Genomic DNA, 19602 nt, shown 5'->3' with positions numbered 1-19602 from the left:
ATTAAGCTTCAAACTGTGAAGAGAGTTTTTATTTCATCCTCGGTTGGTTCAGCAACACTCTCCACCATTTTGTTTTGCTCTACTCCCAGTATATGAGCTGATATCTTAGTAGTAGAGCAGCCAATAACAGCACGTGATTGCTCATATCCAGTATCTGTGGACAGAATAAAAGTAGCGATTCTACAGTAATTTATTCAAGGCTCAATCTCAAAGCGTGTCTTTTCAGCATCTAGTGCACGTCGTCGGGCCGATAATCCTGTTAATATGCAAATTTATTCCATCCTTTAAGTGATTTAACATATGGTGCAGGTTTTAAAGAAATCTCTGATTACTGAATGATCATTTTGTATAAAAGTTAAAGCTGAACTGCCTTTCAGATTTTTCAAGTATACCGTAGGTCATAAAAATAATTTTCCCCGACACCCAATTATTTTTGTTTAGTGACCGAAGGCTACTGAATTCAAATCAGACTTCTAATTTTATTAGTTTTTTTTTTAAATAGAACAATTAACGAATTCATCTCCACGTGGCCCTAAATTCTCCGCTATTTTTTCCTGCTTCACCATGACCCAAATCAAGATACTACTGTACGTCATGCATCACGTGGTGGGCTTTCCCCGTTCACACAAGGCATTGTGGGATACAAATTTGAAACAGGAGAGAAAAATGGAGGACGTGAGTGTGCGAATGAAACGTGAAAGACCGACTACAGTAACGGAAAGAAAGCAAGACGTTATGTTCTATACGAAGGAAAGGGAACGCAGGACCAAACTAATAAATATGGGCGCTCAGCGAGCACCTCGGTGTGATCAGCTGTTCGTTTAGCGACAGAATGATGGAACTGTCAGTGCACGCTCAAAGGGAAACCTGTAGTTGGCAGTAGTGCGACACTGTGGATGCCAGCTGCTGTAAAACCCAAAAGAAGAAGGTAAACCTGCGCATGCGCACACACACGGACTTCCTCTGTCTGCTTGACTGCGCCAAGCGAGCGATTTCATGCATATTATTTGCTTTAATCCCCTCAAATTAAATAACTTCCCAGATACAGAATGGCCTGATATTTTGTGAGATGTTACAGAAATAAACAAGCATCATAATGACCACATTTCAGACAGAACCAAATTTCACCGATTTTATGAAATCGAAAGGCCGTCTAGCTTTCAGTTGCTTTGGTCGTGGTTGCAGCTCATGAAAGCTCGCGTTCCACTTTCAGCACGATTACCGCTAAGTGTCTAAAAGTTGCACCCCTCAATTGTGTGTGGTGATGTTAAACACGATCTTGGGAAGACCTGAGGACGGTAACGGAGGGGGGCGGGCCTCTCAGAGAATTACTCAGCGAATTGCATTGCTCTGCTGGATCCTTATTTAAATGTTTTTCGCTTGTACGCTCACAACTTCTTTCATTCACATGTCACTTTAAAGGCTTGTGGGGAGTGTGTGTGTGTGTGAGAGAGAGAGCTTTTTGTGTGGATGTAGGAGGTAAAATAATTAATGCATAAACTATGTTGTGTGAGGGTGGGGAAAGTAGTATATCTGCAAGCTTCCTTGCAAAGTCTTTTCAACAGTTTTCCTCCATACGTGCGCGCGTGCGCACACACACTCACTGTGTTGGCTGGCTCGCAGATTGAGTAAAGGTTAACTTTGTTTTCCGAGGTCTCAGTAGGCCAGTGGCATTTGCGTAAAATTTGAATAAATGGTTTAAAATAGCACAGGGCTGCTGGCTCGTCCCCGTATCAGCAAATTCACTGCACACACACAAGCAGAGTCTGGCTGCTTACACCATTTTACCTGCAGCGCTTCTAGCGGCACATTTACCGTCGGCATGATAACGCAGCTCTTCCGCTCGCTCGCTGCCTGGTTACCTGTTCAACTGAACTGTCATTTTCACTCATGATGATCATTATCACAGTCTGAGCAACTGAATTAGAGTTTCAGCGTTAAACAGAGAATAACGAACAGCTGTGTGTCGTGGAAAAGGGATAAAATTAAAACTAGATGAACTTTAACCTCAGGAGTCTGAGGCCCTTGGAAAACTGAGCGAGTAAACAAACATCTTTGCTAATGATGAAACAGCGCTCATGCTTGAGTCTCACTGGATCTTCTGTCACCTGATCAGGAAGGAAGGACGGACTAACACTGAATAATCCAAATACAAGTGACCCTCCTCTGTCCCGGACACTCTGTCGTGTTGAACAGCTGGCTGACTGTTACAAATCTCTGACACTGGAGACTCCTTCCACTAATGTTTCAACACTTCCATACTCCAACGATGAGATGCCTCTTTAAAGGAACAGTCCACCGTACTTCCATAATGAAATATGCTCTTATCTGAATTGAGACGAGCTGCTCCGTACCTCTCCGAGCTTTGCGCAAACTCCCAGTCAGTCAGACGCGCTGTCACTCCTGTTAGCAATGTAGCTAGGCTCAGCATGGCCAATGGTATTTTTTGGGGCTGTAGTTAGATGTGACCAAACTCTTACACATTTTTCCTGTTTACATAGGTTTATATGACCAGTGACATGAAACAAGTTCAGTTACACAAATTGAAACGTAGCGATTTTCTATGCTATGGAAAGTGCGCACTATAATGACAGGCGTACTAACACCTTCTGCGCGCTTCGACAGCGCATTGATACGGAGCTCAGATATCAATGCGCTGTCGAAGCGCGCAGAAGGTGTTAGTACGCCTGTCATTATAGTGCGGACTTTCCATAGCATAGAAAATTGCTACGTTTCAATTTGTGTAACTGAACTTGTTTCATATCACTGGTCATATAAACCTATGTAAACAGGAAAAACGCGGAAGAGTTTGGTCGCATCTAACTACAGCCCCAAAAAATACCATTGGCCATACTGAGCCTAGCTACATTGCTAACAGGAGTGACAGCGCGTCTGACTGCGTCTGACTGACTGGGAGGTCGCGCAAAGCTCGGAGAGGTACGGAGCAGCTCGTCTCAATTCAGATAAGAGCATATTTCATTATGGAAGTACGGTGGACTGTTCCTTTAATCCTGGCATATTTTATAAGAGGAATAAAACACCTGGTGTTTTTGGAAAACAATCAACCAACTTGTCTAAGATGCATAATCCAAACAGCCTCCTAGGATGGTTAATGGTTCTAGGGTTCAAAATGGAGAAGCAGGAAGTGATGTCGTAGCTCTTACCGTCCACGCAGGAGGGCTTGTTGCGTGTCGTTCCTGCGACTTTTCCTGGCAGACACGAGCACTTGACCGTCTGCGAGCGTTCCTCAATACGGTTCTTATTGCAGCACCGATGAGCTGCGATCACCTCACACGTCCCGCCCTCTGCAAACACACATCCAAGTACAAAGATCAGTACACATCTCTCTCTCTCACACACACGTTCACTGTGCTCTGTTTTGGCACCATGAAGGCCTCAACATCTCAACAGTGTGCATTTCTGACTGAGAACTGCTGTTTAAATCATTCATTTCAAACCAACTCGGAGGAGATCTCACACACACGCAAAAAAAAGAAGAAAACATTCTCTCTCTCTCTTCACACTCCACTCTTCCAGCTAATTTCCCCACACTGAGAGCTCCTCTGGGATGTAAACTGCTGTGAAGCTGCTGAAGGTCGAATCTCAGCGTCCTGTTCACTGACGGAGAGGTGAGGAAGCTCGAGGAAGAGTACTGATACGAGTCATGTGACCTGAGGAATCCTTGGTTGTGGTTATCCTCTAATAACACGCATATGTTTAGACACGGAGTAATCGGAGGAAAGAAAACCGTATATGGAAGATTATCATAGTTATATTTGAAGGGAAATGTTGGAAAAATTTCAAAATATTTATTCAAAATGGAAATACAGAAGTTTTTTTTTTTTGGTCGCTTTAGTTAGAATTACATCACGATAACGTTGACCATATATGGAATGTATGGCCTTTTGTCATTATTTAAAAAAAAAACTTATTATTGTTGTGTTTTTTTAAATTTAACTTATTTAACTGAAAATTAATGGTTTGAATGTTGAAATTGAAGGTACAATGTAAATATTTTTTAATTAAATATTTAAACGTCAGGAAAACATACTCGCCCCACCCTCAGCTCTGTAATGCTCAAAAAACAAGACGACCGAGTCAACTATATCCCCCACCTCCCTATATACCAACTATACACCAAGTTTCAAGATATTCTTTGTCACATTTTTTCAAGTTCTGCTGCAGGAAACCAACCCTACCTCTTTACACTGACCTCAGCAGCCCATGGCATAAACCCACCGGATCTTTGGTCCAGGGGAGCTAAAAATGACAATTTCTCACATTTCTTACTATCAAAAGGCACAAATACATTACTTAATCAACACATCTAACAACTTTCAACACCAAACCACTCATAGTTTTCAAGTTCTGCTCTGGAAACAAAACCTACCCCTGAGACTAACCTGAGAGACTAAGTCTGAAATAGTTTCCATGGAAACATGAAAAATTAAAATTTCTCAAATTTCTTAGTATGAAAAGGCACATCTGCCTCACCTTGTTAATATGGATACCAAGTTTCAAATCTGTATCATGAGTAGTTTTGGATATATGCTCTGGAAACCAACACTGATCTTTGAAACAAAGTCAAAATCTATTTTCTATGTAAAAATTTGAAAAATACTTTTTCCCCTCTTTTTGAAAAAGCCAATATAGCAAAAAGCACCAGTTCACATGTTGCTTGATATGTATACAAAGTTTCATGAAGATATCTTCAGTAGTTTTAAAGATATGGCCCGGAAATGAAAACGTGACCGGATGGAACCGGTTTCTACTGTATATCCCTCGCCAAACTTCGTTTGGGCGGGGGATAAAAAAACAACAACAAACAATTTTTCCAAGGTTTTTTTTTTCCTGTAAATTTGTGGTCTTTTTAATCTTGGAATTTCTTAATTTTTTTTTCTCCCTCACAAATTTATGACTTTATATTCTCAGAGACTATTAGTTTTTTTTCCCTTGTAAATTAAAGTTGTTAATTTCATTATTTCTGAGGGCTTTTTTGTCATAATTTCCAACACACACACGCACACACACACACCGTACATACATACATACATCTCATTGTTCATTAACACACTGAACTCAGGTGGGGTTTACATTAGACCGTATCAGCGGATCATCAGATTAACGTTTTTAAAACGATTAGTGTGCACACAGCAACACCAATACACGATTCGCGTGCACACAGCAACACCAATACACGGATACGCTCGGCTCCGCAGGCATCCTGCGCTCCAAATCACTCCGCCCTGAACAGCGAGTGCCCTCTGGAGGGTGCGCACTCCGGCCCTGCGCAGCTCACAGAGCGCGCGAGTGAAGTGCACGAGCCACGATTCGGGAGTGAGCCGCTGTGTGTGTGATCCCAGCACATATCACTTACCACTTGCAAGTGGAAGGATGGCAAGCCTAAAGACAATCATAACTACACAATGGGCAGTATTTGCATCAGTATTTGCAGTATTTTCATACTTTTATACTCTTTAATGAAAGGTGATACAAGGCGGAAGTCCGCGCCGTTTTTCAGCAGGCGTGTCACATGACCAACGCCAGCGAATCAGGAAGGTGGATGTCACAGTGACGTTGTCCAATGACGACGCCAGCTAGAGCTCAGCACAGCGTATCCGCGTATCCTCAATGTTTACACAGCACCGGACCAGACACGATCTGGATTGAATACGTGGACCCTGGCGGATTCCCGTTTCCCGGCGTTTCCAGGCGGTTTAATGTAAACGGACAGTGCATCCGCGAAGAAAACGAGACAGATACGGTCTAATATAAACTTGGCCTCAGGGACCGCACATCTCACTTTACCTCGCTCATTTGCACTATTCCGCACTACCTCATCTTAACAGCTGCTAGTTTGTTTATACTGTTTATTTCATGTTTACCTGCTATACCTCAAGTGCCCTTGACTGTTTTGGTTATTTGAACCAATTTGTGTGTGTGTGTGTGTGTAGGTGTATATATATGAGTGTTTAGTCTACGTCTAGTTCATATCTAGAGTGTTTATACTGTTTATATTGTCTGTTTGAGTGTTTAGTCTGTGTGTAGTTCTTATCTAGTGTTTACACTGTTTATATTGCCTGAGTGTTTAGTCTGTCTTTTTCTTATCTAGTGTTTATACTGTTTATTTCTACTGTTTATATTGTTTGAGTGTTATCTAGTTCCTGTCTAGAGTGTTTATACTGTTTATATTGTTTTTTTTTTTTCAATTATTCTATTTTTATTTATTGCATTCCCTGTTTGCACCGTGGGTCAGAGAGGACCGATATTTCATCTGTGCTGTATGTCGAGCATGTATAGCATATTTGACAATAAAGTTGACTTGACTTGACTTGATATTTGCACAAATTTTACTCTTTTTTCCCCCTCCCCCCAGGAACTTGTTAAATCAGACACCAAATGTGCAGAAATGTGATTAAATTCAAAGCTGGACACAAGAACAACTTTGTCATTCCCTTGGATGGTTCCAGTGAAAATATATGGACTTGTGTGTACAACCCCGATTCCAAAAAAGTTGGGACAAAGTACAAGTTGTAAATAAAAACGGAATGCAATGATGTGGAAGTTTCAAAATTCCATATTTTATTCAGAATAGAACATAGATGACATATCAAATGTTTAAACTGAGAAAATGCATCATTTAAAGAGAAAAATTAGGTGATTTTAAATTTCATGACAACAACACATCTCAAAAAAGTTGGGACAAAGCCATGTTTCCCACTGTGAGACATCCCCTTTTCTCTTTACAACAGTCTGTAAACGTCTGGGGACTGAGGAGACAAGTTGCTCAAATTTAGGGATAGGAATGTTAACCCATTCTTGTCTAATGTAGGATTCTAGTTGCTCAACTGTCTTAGGTCTTTTTTGTCGTATCTTCCGTTTTATGATGCGCCAAATGTTTTCTATGGGTGAAAGATCTGGACTGCAGGCTGGCCAGTTCAGTACCCGGACCCTTCTTCTACGCAGCCATGATGCTGTAATTGATGCAGTATGTGGTTTGGCATTGTCATGTTGGAAAATGCAAGGTCTTCCCTGAAAGAGACGTTGTCTGGATGGGAGCATATGTTTCTCTAGAACCTGGATATACCTTTCAGCATTGATGGTGTCTTTCCAGATGTGTAAGCTGCCCATGCCACACACACTAATGCAACCCCATACCATCAGAGATGCAGGCTTCTGAACTGAGCGCTGATAACAACTCGGGTCGTCCTTCTCCTCTTTAGTCCGAATGACACGGCGTCCCTGATTTCCATAAAGAACTTCAAATTTTGATTCGTCTGACCACAGAACAGTTTTCCACTTTGCCACAGTCCATTTTAAATGAGCCTTGGCCCAGAGAAGACGTCTGCGCTTCTGGATCATGTTTAGATACGGCTTCTTCTTTGAACTATAGAGTTTTAGCTGGCAACGGCAGATGGCACGGTGAATTGTGTTCACAGATAATGTTCTCTGAAAATATTCCTGAGCCCATTTTGTGATTTCCAATACAGAAGCATGCCTGTATGTGATGCAGTGCCGTCTAAGGGCCCGAAGATCACGGGCACCCAGTATGGTTTTCCGGCCTTGACCCCTATGCACAGAGATTCTTCCAGATTCTCTGAATCTTTTGATGATATTATGCACTGTAGATGATGATATGTTCAAACTCTTTGCAATTTTACACTGTCGAACTCCTTTCTGATATTGCTCCACTATTTGTCGGCACAGAATTAGGGGGATTGGTGATCCTCTTCTCATCTTTACTTCTGAGAGCCGCTGCCACTCCAAGATGCTCTTTTTATACCCAGTCATGTTAATGACCTATTGCCAATTGACCTAATGAGTTGCAATTTGGTCCTCCAGCTGTTCCTTTTTTGTCCCTTTAACTTTTCCAGCCTCTTATTGCCCCTGTCCCAACTTTTTTGAGATGTGTTGCTGTCATGAAATTTCAAATGAGCCAGTATTTGGCATGAAATTTCAAAATGTCTCACTTTCGACATTTGATATGTTGTCTATGTTCTATTGTGAATACAATATCAGTTTTTGAGATTTGTAAATTATTGCATTCCGTTTTTATTTACAATTTGTACTTTGTCCCAACTTTTTTGGAATCGGGGTTGTATCTTGGGTTTTTGTTTGTTTGTTTGTTTAAATGATGTAATTTAGTTCTTTTATAGTAACGTACTGAATGGGCTTGGATCACATCTGTCTCGCACGCATCAGTGGAACTGCAGGGTGAGCAGTGTGATTTAAAAAAAAAAGAAAAAAGCCTTCAGCAAAACTGAAATAATGATGGCAACGCCTGAAGGAAGAAGGAAGGAAGAGATGATGGGGGGGAGAGTGATGGATGAGTAGTGGGTAATGAAAGGAGATTGGGTCCATCTCAGATTTTCAGCTCATTGTTTCATGCACGACGACAGTACTGCTGTGTGATGAGCCAAGCCAACATGTTTGTGTTTTCTCTTCACAGCGCGAAGAACCGTGAAGAGAAACCCACAGAAACTTCTGAAGACTGGAAGATGTTTACAGGGCCGTTTGTACACCAATCGTACTTTATTCTCTGTAAGAATGAACAGAATATTTTATTACCTTGGAGGAAAGAAAACACCTGCCCAGGATATGAGATTCGACCTGACTCCATACTGGCTACAGAGAGAGCCAAAGAACTTTCCCATTTCTACCACGTCAACAGGCGGAAACAGGAAAGCAAGCAAATGTTAAATCTCCTGAATTTGATTTGGGTCTGTTTCTCATCTTCTGCTTTTTTTTTCTTTTCTTTTTGCACTTTTCTGCCCTGGTTTTGCCTCTTTGAGATTTGGATATTATTATTTTTTTAAACGTCATTTACCTCATTTTGTTATGCAAATTGCAGTATCTATTCTTTTCACACCATAAGACGGCACTGATATGTAAACCTTTTCAGCAAATGTGGTAGTGTGAGCTCTTTTTTTTTTTTTTGGCACATCATTTTAAAAACCACAGTGCCCCCTGCTGGTCTGGAGACCCTGAACAAGCCGAGGTTGTTTTAAATCAAATCCAATCCGGATATTTCTGTTCCATTCCAGCCTTCGGAATTATTGAACTCAGGAAGCCTCGGTAATTTTGCTGATGAGTAATGAGTACGTTTGAGCAGAGAAACTCTGATGCAGGGACTCGAGGTTCTGCGTTAGTCTCTGACTCAGTGTTTCTGCTTGAGGACATCGAGGCTTTGTTATGTTGATTGTAGTCCAGTGTTACTTAAGCTCAGACCCCTGAGGGACGGTGTATGGGTCAGAGGTTTTGTTTGCACTCTCTCCACAATGTACCTGATTCAGCTCATTAAACTCAGCTGGAGACAATTCTGCCTTGATCAGCCGAGTGGGTGTTTTTCAGCAGACGAGGGGAAAAAAAAAAAAGGTTGAACTCAGATCAGCCTCTTGTGGATAAGCCTGAGGATCACTGGGTGAGTTTAACAGCCAATTAAAAGCACAGGAATGGAGTAATAATGTGCGCCGGGGCAGCGCGAGGCGAGTTTGAGTCACTCGAAAATCTTAGCACTGGCATCAGAGCATGAACTTTCATTCAATATCTAAGCAAGAACAGGAACAGTAAACATAGCATGTCCTGAGTCACTTCACTACACATCTGGATGATCCAATGATGAAACACTTCTCCTAGGGGTGTGGTTTCTCCCAGGATGACCCCGCCCTCATGCACAGTACACAAGAGCTTAGTGAATGATTCCGAAAATGATGCATTTCACTCCAGTGCGGTCTTCCTCCATCATCAGGACTTCCTGAAGTGAGGAGGTACTGAAGCTGTTCTGGGATCTCGTGGTGCCTCTTTTACTCTCACGTCCACCTGACTGACGTGAAACGTGATTGGATTTGTGCACGTGTTTTGTGATGGTGAAAAGAAAGCGTTCAGCAGCCGACACTTATTCTAAATGTGACAAAGATGTTCTCGGGTATTAAAACATAAAACCAATTGCGAGCAGTGATGAAGGATGGACCGTGATCTATGTTTTTACAAAAATTAATGATACCATGTAGATATAAAGTTATGGAGATCAAAAACAGACAGAAAACTGAACCATTTAATCTACAGGTAGTTTATCTGAGCTCTATTTATATCCAGGTTTTTATTCATCATAATGCTTGGCTTCGACACCAAATGTATAAATATAAATGAAAAAGGTCTTTTTTCCCCCCTCCCTTCTGTGATGCTCATTTACACATCATCACCACACATTCATCAGCATTAATCGGCTCATACCGGATGCAGTGTGATCGCAAGCCGAGGCAGCTTTCTTCTTGTATGCTGGATTAGAAACAACACCCCGATGGCTGTTCATTTGAGCAGGTACAGCTCGTGTTAGATCTGACAGCCGCACGGTCCTGACAGCCAATCATCTGCAGTCAGAAAACGCAACGATTATCACCTCCAGCTGCTCTACAACAATCTTAACAAGAGTGCTCTGAGCGCACAAGATCCCCTGCTCGCAACTAGACTACAACTGTGGGAAAATATGACTGAATTGAACGAAATTACAATACACGTATTACCGACATATAACACAGAATCCTGCCAAGTTTTGTGAAATTCCTCCAAAAATTGTGAGAGGAGTTGACATCAGAAGGTGAGTACCCTTCCTGAGACGGATGGACAGATAGTTGGACATCGCTATGACATAATCCCCCTTCGGGCCTTTTGGGCAGCGGGGAATTAAAAAAAAATAAAACCTTGATACCAAATTACATTAAATTCCTCCAAAAATTGTGAGGGAAGTTGATTTCAGAAAACAAGTACACCTTGATGAAATTGCCAAAGTTTATTAATAATCAAGGGCATAACTCTGGGAAAATTTGCCTAAATTAAACAAAATTTCAACATGCGTATACAGTGGGGCAAAAAAGTATTTAGTCAGCCACCAATTGTGCAAGTTCTCCCACTTAAAAAGATGAGAGAGGCCTGTAATTTTCATCACAGGTACACTTCAACTATGAGAGACAGAATGGGGGGAAAGAATCCAGGAAATCACATTGTAGGATTTTTAATGAATTAATTGGTAAATTCCTCGGTAAAATAAGTATTTGGTCACCTACAAACAAGCAAGATTTCTGGCTCTCACAGACCTGTAACTTCTTCTTTAAGAGGCTCCTCTGTCCTCCACTCGTTACCTGTATTAATGGCACCTGTTTGAACTCGTTATCAGTATAAAAGACACCTGTCCACAACCTCAAACAGTCACACTCCAAACTCCACTATGGCCAAGACCAAAGAGCTGTCAAAGGACACCAGAAACAAAATTGTAGACCTGCACCAGGCTGGGAAGACTGAATCTGCAATAGGTAAGCAGCTTGGTGTGAAGAAATCAACGGTGGGAGCAATTATTAGAAAATGGAAGACATACAAGACCACTGATAATCTCCCTCGATCTGGTGCCCCATGCAAGATCTCACCCCATGGGGTCAAAATGATCACAAGAATGGTGAGCAAAAATCCCAGAACCACATGGGGGGACCTAGTGAATGACCTGCAGAGAGCTGGGACCAAAGTAACAAAGGCTACCATCAGTAACACACTACACCGCCAGGGACTCAAACCCTGCAGTGCCAGACGTGTCCCCCTGCTTAAGCCAGTACATGTCCAGGCCCGTCTGAAGTTTGCTAGAGAGCATTTGGATGATCCAGAAGAGGATTGGGAGAACGTCATATGGTCAGATGAAACCAAAATAGAACTTTTTGGTAAAAACTCAACTTGTCGTGTTTGGAGGAGAAAGAATGCTGAGTTGCATCCAAAGAACACCATACCTACTGTGAAGCATGGGGGTGGAAACATCATGCTTTGGGGCTGTTTTTCTGCAGAGGGACCAGGACGACTGATCCGTGTAAAGGAAAGAATGAATGGGGCCATGTAACGTGAGATTTTGAGTGAAAACCTCCTTCCATCAGCAAGGGCATTGAAGATGAAACATGGCTGGGTCTTTCAGTATGACAATGATCCCAAACACATCGCCCGGGCAACGAAGGAGTGGCTTCGTAAGAAGCATTTCAAGGTCCTGGAGTGGCCTAGCCAGTCTCCAGATCTCAACCCCATAGAAAATCTTTGGAGGGAGTTGAAAGTCCGTGTTGCCCAGCAACAGCCCCAAAACATCACTGCTCTAGAGGAGATCTGCATGGAGGAATGGGCCAAAATACCAGCAACAGTGTGTGAAAACCTTGTGAAGACTTACAGAAAACGTTTAGCCTCTGTCATTGCCAACAAAGGGTATATAACAAAGTATTGAGATGAACTTTTGTTATTGACCAAATACTTATTTTCCACCATAATTTGCAAATAAATTCGTTAAAAATCAGACAATGTGATTTTCTGGATTTTTTTTTCTCATTCTGTCTCTCATAGTTGAAGTGTACCTATGATGAAAATTACAGGCCTCTCTCATCTTTTTAAGTGGGAGAACTTGCACAATTGGTGACTGACTAAATACTTTTTTGCCCCACTGTAACTGTCATATAACAAAGCCTTTTGCCAAGTTTGGTGAAATTCCTCCACAAAGTGTTAGAGGAGTTGATTTCAGAAGAACGTACACCCTCATGAAATTGTCAAAGTAGAAATTATTGAATCAGTGGTCAAAACTCTGGTAAAATTTTCACAAACGAAATTAAATCGCACTATTTAATTACCGTCATACAACGAGGCTTTTTACCAAGCTTTGAGAAATTTGTCCAAAAATTGTGAGAGGAGTTGATGTCAGAAGGAAAACACACTCTCATGAAATAGTGAAAGTATAAGGTTGTTAATCAAGGGCCACAACTCTGATAAAGCGTGACAGAACTGAGCAAAATGATCTGTTCCCTGAGATCGAGATGCTGACCACCTCTGCTCCTCAGACCTGCCTGATCCGTCCTGATGCCTTACTTTTGGCTGGAGTCTCATCACATCGCTCCTGTGGAGGACGGCCCCATATGGACAGTTGAAAGTCGCATTTGGAAGACGTTCTGGACACTTAGAGTAATGCTTCTTGTGTGGCTTGATATGTCCTTTTCTGCTGCTATCCACTGTGCTGCTGAAAACAGGAAATTTCCCCATTGTGGGACAATAAAGGTCGTCTTGTCTTGTCTTATCTTTATGGCCGAGGACTACAGTTGTCATGAACAGTTTTGCACTCAAGTTTTCATCAATGAAGTTTATCACATCAACGAAACAGACTTCATGTTAAAAGTGTCAATCACATTGTCTGTTATCACCCAGATGAGGATGGGTTCCCTTTTGAGTCTGGTTCCTCTTGAAGCTCCTTCCTCATGTCGTCTGAGGGAGTTTTTCCTTGCCACCGTTGCCACAAGCTTGCTCATTGGTGATAGATTTAGGATAAAATTAGCTCATGTTTAAAGTCATTAAAATTCTGTAAAGCTGCTTTGTGACGTCTATTGTTAAAAGCGATATAAAAATAAACTTTAACAAAATAGCATTATGTGTAGTATTAACATATAACAATGCCTTTTGCCAAGTTTCATGAAATTCCTCCAAAAATTGTGAGAGGAGTTGATTTCAGATGGAAAACACGCTCTCATGAAATTGTCAAAGTATAATTTTTTTAATCAAGGGCTGTAACTCTGGTAAAATGTGACCCAATTGAACAGAATTGCAATATGCGTTTTACTGACATATGATACAGAATCCTGCCAAGTTTGGTGAAATTCTTCCAAAAATTGTTAGAGGAGTTGATTTCAGAACGTGAGTACCCTTCTCGGGACGGACAGATGGAAGGAAATTGCCACGTCATCATCCCCCTTCGCACCTTTTGGCCAGTGGAGGATGCGAAAACGTGATCTTGGGTCAGACGTCACAATGAAGACAAAAGTTTATCTGAATTCACAGGTTATTTCATCAGGTAATGTCTCAAAATTGTGAAGTTTATACGTCACGCACAAAATTACAATCCAGTAAAGAGAAAAAAAACGACAAAAAAAAAGTCCTTGTACAAATCACATGTATAACATCCATCATAGAAACTGCGAAATGGTTGACGTTTTCTCATTTGATAATTTTCTCAGTCAGAATCTTTCCCTAATAAATATAATTCACTGATGTTGCGTATCGAAGTGTCTAATGCGAGCCAAGTTACTGCACAGTTAATGAACTCAAATCACTTGCCCATTTAATTTGATAGAAAGTGAAAGAACATCTATAATGCTGGGAAAATTGAGTTGTGACAAAATGGGTGCACTAAAATATCCCAGTGTGAGTTGAGTAAAGGGGGCGTGTCAGTTAATCCACCGATGAAACTGTCAATCACTACAGATTCCCGTGCTGATTGGTTCATCTGACATTTCGTATTGGGGGAAAAAGGCGATTGTTTTGGCTTGTTTTTGAGTGATAACTCAATAAATGTATGAACATGAGTGGGAAATCCCAATCGCTCTTTGACTTGTGTCATCTTAAAGGTAGACTGACTTTCAGATTTTTCAAGTTTAGGTCATAAAAAGAATTTTCCCGACACACAATTATTTTTGTTTGGCGATCGAAAGCTACTGAATTCGAATCACAGACTTCCACTTTTATTAGTTTTTTAAAAATAGAACAAGAAATGAATTTATCTCCATGTGGCCCTAAATTCTCTGCTATTTTTTCCTGCTTCACTATGACGCAATACAAGATACTACGTCATGTGGTGAGCTTTCCCCGTTCGCGCAAGGCATTGTGGGATACAAATTTGAAGCAGGGGAGAAAAATGGAGGACGTGAGTGTGCGAATGAAACATGAAAAACCGACTACAGTAACGGAAAGAAAGCGAGAAGAAAAGACGTTATGTTCTATACGAAGGAAAGGAAACGCAGGACCAAACTAATAAATATGGGCGCTCAGCGAGCACCTCGGTGTGATCAGCTGTTCGTTTAGCGACAGAATGATGGAACTGTCAGTGCACGCTCAAAGGTAAACCTGTAGATGGCAGTAATGCAACACTGTGGATGCCAGCTGCTGTAAAACCCAAAAGAAGAAGAAGGTAAACCTGCGCATGCGCACACGGACTTCCTCTGTCTGCTTGACTGCGCCAAGCGAGCAAATTCATGCACATTATTTGCTTTAATCCCCTCAAATTAAATAACTTCCCAGCCACAGAATGGCCTGATATTTTGTGAGATATTACAGAAATAAACAGATATCACAATGACCACATTTCAGACAGAACTAAATTTCACTGGTTTTATGAAATTGAAAGGCCGTCTAGTTTTAAATATTTCCCATGATCAGAATATTTCGGTGCATGTAAAAGGCGAAATCTGATGTCACCCTGTTATTCAAACAGTTCATGATGACGTGACCGGCGCATGTAACTTAAGTCTCACAGGAGCTCAACTTGTTTGAGATTCACTGGTTAAAAAAAAAAATAGAGTTGAAACTTTGATATTTTACAGACAGAATTGAGTCATTCAGCAAGATACGAAGGATCACAGACAGTAACCTGAGCTCGGAGCTGATCCAGAAGCACTGGCCCATGATCGGATGAACCACCATGCCACTGTCAAAGTTTGTCCCTTTTTTCAACATATGTCTCACATGACATATGGGAGTATGTCCCTACATCAGAGTCAAACCTGCAACGCCCTGCCCCGCGGACATTTACACTCTAGTCAAACCCAGATGGATATTCCACCTGTGTGAAGATCTCCAGGTGCCGCATCATCAGGCACAAATGAAGGATAAATGTCTCTGAAACAGCACTGTGTCTGTCAACTGCTTTAGTGGTTCAGTGAGCTGGAAAGCAGCTGTGTGTGTTCATTCGTAGGTTGATAATGGGCTCGGATCAAGTGGTTTGCTTTCTTTCTAAGCACATGGTCTTGTTTATAAGTGTTGTCAAGTAAAGGATAAAACTCTTAAAAAAAGTATGCAATCAGAAAGCAATGGTGGCTCAGTGAGTAGGAAGCAAGATAAGAATGTATGCCTCTTAACCAAATGGTAATGGGTTCTAGGCTTAGCTCAGGAAGTCTGTTTTCTTTATAACCACGTGGCCTTGGGATAAGTGTTGTCAAGTAAAAGATAAATGTCTAAAAAAAAGGGTTTTATGAGTAGAAAGCACTGGTAGCTCAGTGGGTTGGGGATGAGGGCTGTCCCTGTGAGTGCACAGGATCAAGACAGCCTGAGGTGAGCTGAAGGTGCTGAAACCTGGTGGGACACTAAATCTGGTAAAATGAGAGAAAGAGACTGAAAGCCAGGGTGTCCCACCTGGGGCTCCTGGAGAGGTGAAAGCAGGGGTTATGCTGCTCTGGGCTATTTACATATGTAGTTTTCTATCTAATATTCATCAAGTACTATTTTTATTAACTAACTTTCTAAAGTCTTTTTAAAAAAAAATGTATTCATCCAGATCAGCAAAACACTTACAGAGCTTCAGACAGTCTTGCATTTTCCTCACTCAGGACTTGAACCCAGATACTCATATCTTCAGTGCATCCCGACCTCCTCACTGAACCACCAGGGCTGGCTGAAAGGGTAGGGTAGGGTAGGGTTGGGTTGGGTTTGGTTTGGTATATTTGTCATTAACATCAGTCCTAATGTCACAGGTGGTGGAGGAAAAAAAAAAAAAAAAGCAGAACAAGGTGAGATTTGAACCAGCAACCTCAGTCATACAGGGTAGGAGCATTTCCACAAAGCCACCTGGCTCTAAAGATGCTATCCTCAGCCCATGGACCACCCTGACACCTGTTTAGGATGTGATCTGAGCCAGCGTGTGGTGTTGAACCTGGCTTGAAACATGCTATCCTCAGCCCATGGACCACCCTGACGCTTGTTTAGGATGTGATCTGAGCCAGTGTGCGGTGTTGGTCCTGGTGGCTCTGTGAACAGGGAACTGTGTGTTGTGGTGTAAAGGTTTGAGGGTCAAAGCTCAGATAAAAGCTTTAACAATTAGAATTTGAGAATGGATTTTGTAAAACGCACATATTTGGGTCTGTGATGTAAAATATAGGATGAGTCCATCTCAGTGGTCGGAAGGTGTGGTCTTGTTCTAACTGATCGTATGAAGTGTGGAGTTCAGAAATCGCTCGAGATCACTCGGGCAAGAAGACATTTCAGGACATGTTTTTGAATGTTAAGTCATGCGAGCGGACTCTGAGGTTAAAATGCAGAGCTCCGTTGTGAATTGTCTTTTTTAAATTTTAATGTACAGCTCATTAACAGTTACAGTTGAGCACGGAGACGGAAGTCGCAGCCCAGATGTTTCTCTCCGACAGTCTTCTGTACATCATCCGCTGCAAGCTCTTCACTTTAAAGCTTAAACTGTGGCATGTCTGATGATGATCAGTGCAAAAAGTGTGCACTGATCCACACAGTATGGACAGTTAGTCCAGATTTCACACACACTTATGTGGACATGATCTCTATTTACAACTGTTTCAAGTCAATCAATGAATCAATGGATTTCAGACACTTTAGAAAGATCTCCGAGGTTAAAGATCTGTCCTGGTGAAAGAAAAATAAATCAAAAGGTTCATTTCAGAGAGCTGATTGAATAAAAGCAACTGGTCAGACGGCGGGACGGTGTTGTAAAAGGTCAAAGTCCATCAATTAAGGGTTGTTTTACAATCAGGGTACAAAGTTTGTGTCACAGGGGTCCAAAATTCACATTGATTCAAACTGGTTCTTGTACCAGTTTTTAAGTGAAGGACAAGTTAAAGAACAGATTTCAGGTAATTTTTTGACGTGTGTATGGTAGTTTTGTGTAATCTGCTATAAGATAAAGAAGATTAAGTGCAGCTTTAAGCAGGGCTGGGAGAAACAAATGAAGTGATTCTCGGAGAGGACTTTTTTTTTTTGATAATTCAGAATCCACTACTTCCATAGTGCTTTTAAATATAAGGCTGTAAGCTTTGTGTTAGTTGTCTCTAATATTTATGTCCCAATATCTTGACCACATTTTAGGATGAAAATAATCATTTTAGATATGTTATTTTATATTGAAAAATTAGCTGTCTCAGAGAGGACATTTTTTTTTACACAATTCCATACTAATTTGATCAAAATAGTCTGAAAACTTACTGGCATTCAACATTAAAACTTAACCATGTTTCCAATGATATGGAACCAAATATTTGTTTTATGGCAGGGGTTTTCAAAGTGTGGGAGAGTCAGCCCCCCCCCCAGGGAGCAAATAAACAACAGCGCCCCCCTTACAATTTTTGTTGTTGCTATACTTAATGTTCCATTCGTATTTAAAAAAAAAGGTTGTTGTACACATTTTTATTTTTTTCTTTTACACATTTTAAACATCTGTGCTTTTAAAAACATCTTTTTTTTACACATTTTAAACATTTGTGCTTTTTAAAACATTTTTTACACATTTTAAACATCTGTTTTTTAAAAAAACCCTCTTTTTTACACATTTTAAACATCTGTGCTTTTTTAAAACTTTTTTTTACACATTTTAAACATCTGTGCTTTTTTAAAACATCTTTTTTTTTACACATTTTAAACATCTGTGCTTTTTTAAAACATTTTTTTTTACACATTTTAAACCTCTATGCTTTTTAAAACATCTTTTTTTTTTACACATTTTAAACATCTGTGCTTTTTTAAAACATCTTTTTTTTTACACATTTTAAACATCTGTTTTTTTAAAAACCCTCTTTTTTTACACATTTTAAACATCTGTGCTTTTTTAAAACATTTTTTTTACACATTTTAAACATCTGTGCTTTTTTAAAACATCTTTTTTTACACATTTTAAACATCTGTTTTTTTTAAAAACCCTCTTTTTTACACATTTTAAACATCTGTGCTTTTTTAAAACATTTTTTTACCCATTTTAAACATCTGTGCTTTTTTAAAACATCTTTTTTTTTTTTACACATTTTAAACCTCTATGCTTTTTAAAACATCTTTTTTTTTACACATTTTAAACATCTGTGCTTTTTTAAAACATCTTTTTTTTTACACATTTTAAACATCTGTTTTTTAAAAAACCCTCTTTTTTTACACATTTTAAACATCTGTGCTTTTTTAAAACATTTTTTTTACACATTTTAAACATCTGTGCTTTTTTAAAACATCTTTTTTTTTACACATTTTAAACATCTGTGCTTTTTTAAAACATTTTTTACACATTTTAAACCTCTATGCTTTTTAAAACATCTTTTTTTTTTACACATTTTAAACATCTGTGCTTTTTTAAAACATCTTTTTTTTTACACATTTTAAACCTCTATGCTTTTTAAAACATCTTTTTTTTTTACACATTTTAAAGATCTGTGCTTTTTTAAAACATCTTTTTTTTTTACACATTTTAAACCTCTATGCTTTTTAAAACATTTTTTTTACACATTTTAAACATCTGTGCTTTTTTAAAACATTTTTTTTACACATTTTAAACATCTGTTTTTTAAAAAAACCCTCTTTTTTTTACACATTTTAAACATCTGTGCTTTTTTAAAACATCTTTTTTTTACACATTTTAAACCTCTATGCTTTTTAAAACATCTTTTTTTTACACATTTTAAACATCTGTGCTTTTTTAAAACATCTTTTTTTTACACATTTTAAACATCTGTGCTTTTTTAAAACATCTTTTTTTACACATTTTAAACATGTTTTTAAAAAAACCCCTCTTTTTTACACATTTTAAACATCTGTGCTTTTTTAAAACAT

The 19602-nt window shown here is 39.8% G+C and overlaps 1 protein-coding gene across 1 annotated transcript in view; it reads right to left on the bottom strand.

Moving 5' to 3' along the window:
• Nucleotides 1-19602, bottom strand: part of LOC132874494 (chemokine-like protein TAFA-1) — a 342199-nt gene that overhangs the window by 34090 nt on the left and 288507 nt on the right. The window contains exon 2 of the mRNA XM_060910720.1: nucleotides 3165-3305. Within this exon, the coding sequence (XP_060766703.1) occupies nucleotides 3165-3305 (141 nt within the window). The remainder of the gene's footprint in view (nucleotides 1-3164; nucleotides 3306-19602) is intronic.

This window comes from Neoarius graeffei, chromosome 26, assembly GCF_027579695.1.
Source record: "Neoarius graeffei isolate fNeoGra1 chromosome 26, fNeoGra1.pri, whole genome shotgun sequence".
Classification (NCBI taxonomy): Eukaryota; Metazoa; Chordata; class Actinopteri; order Siluriformes; family Ariidae; genus Neoarius; species Neoarius graeffei.
The sequence above is the reverse complement of the archived record's forward strand: the minus strand, read 5'-3'. Positions and strand labels throughout refer to the sequence as shown.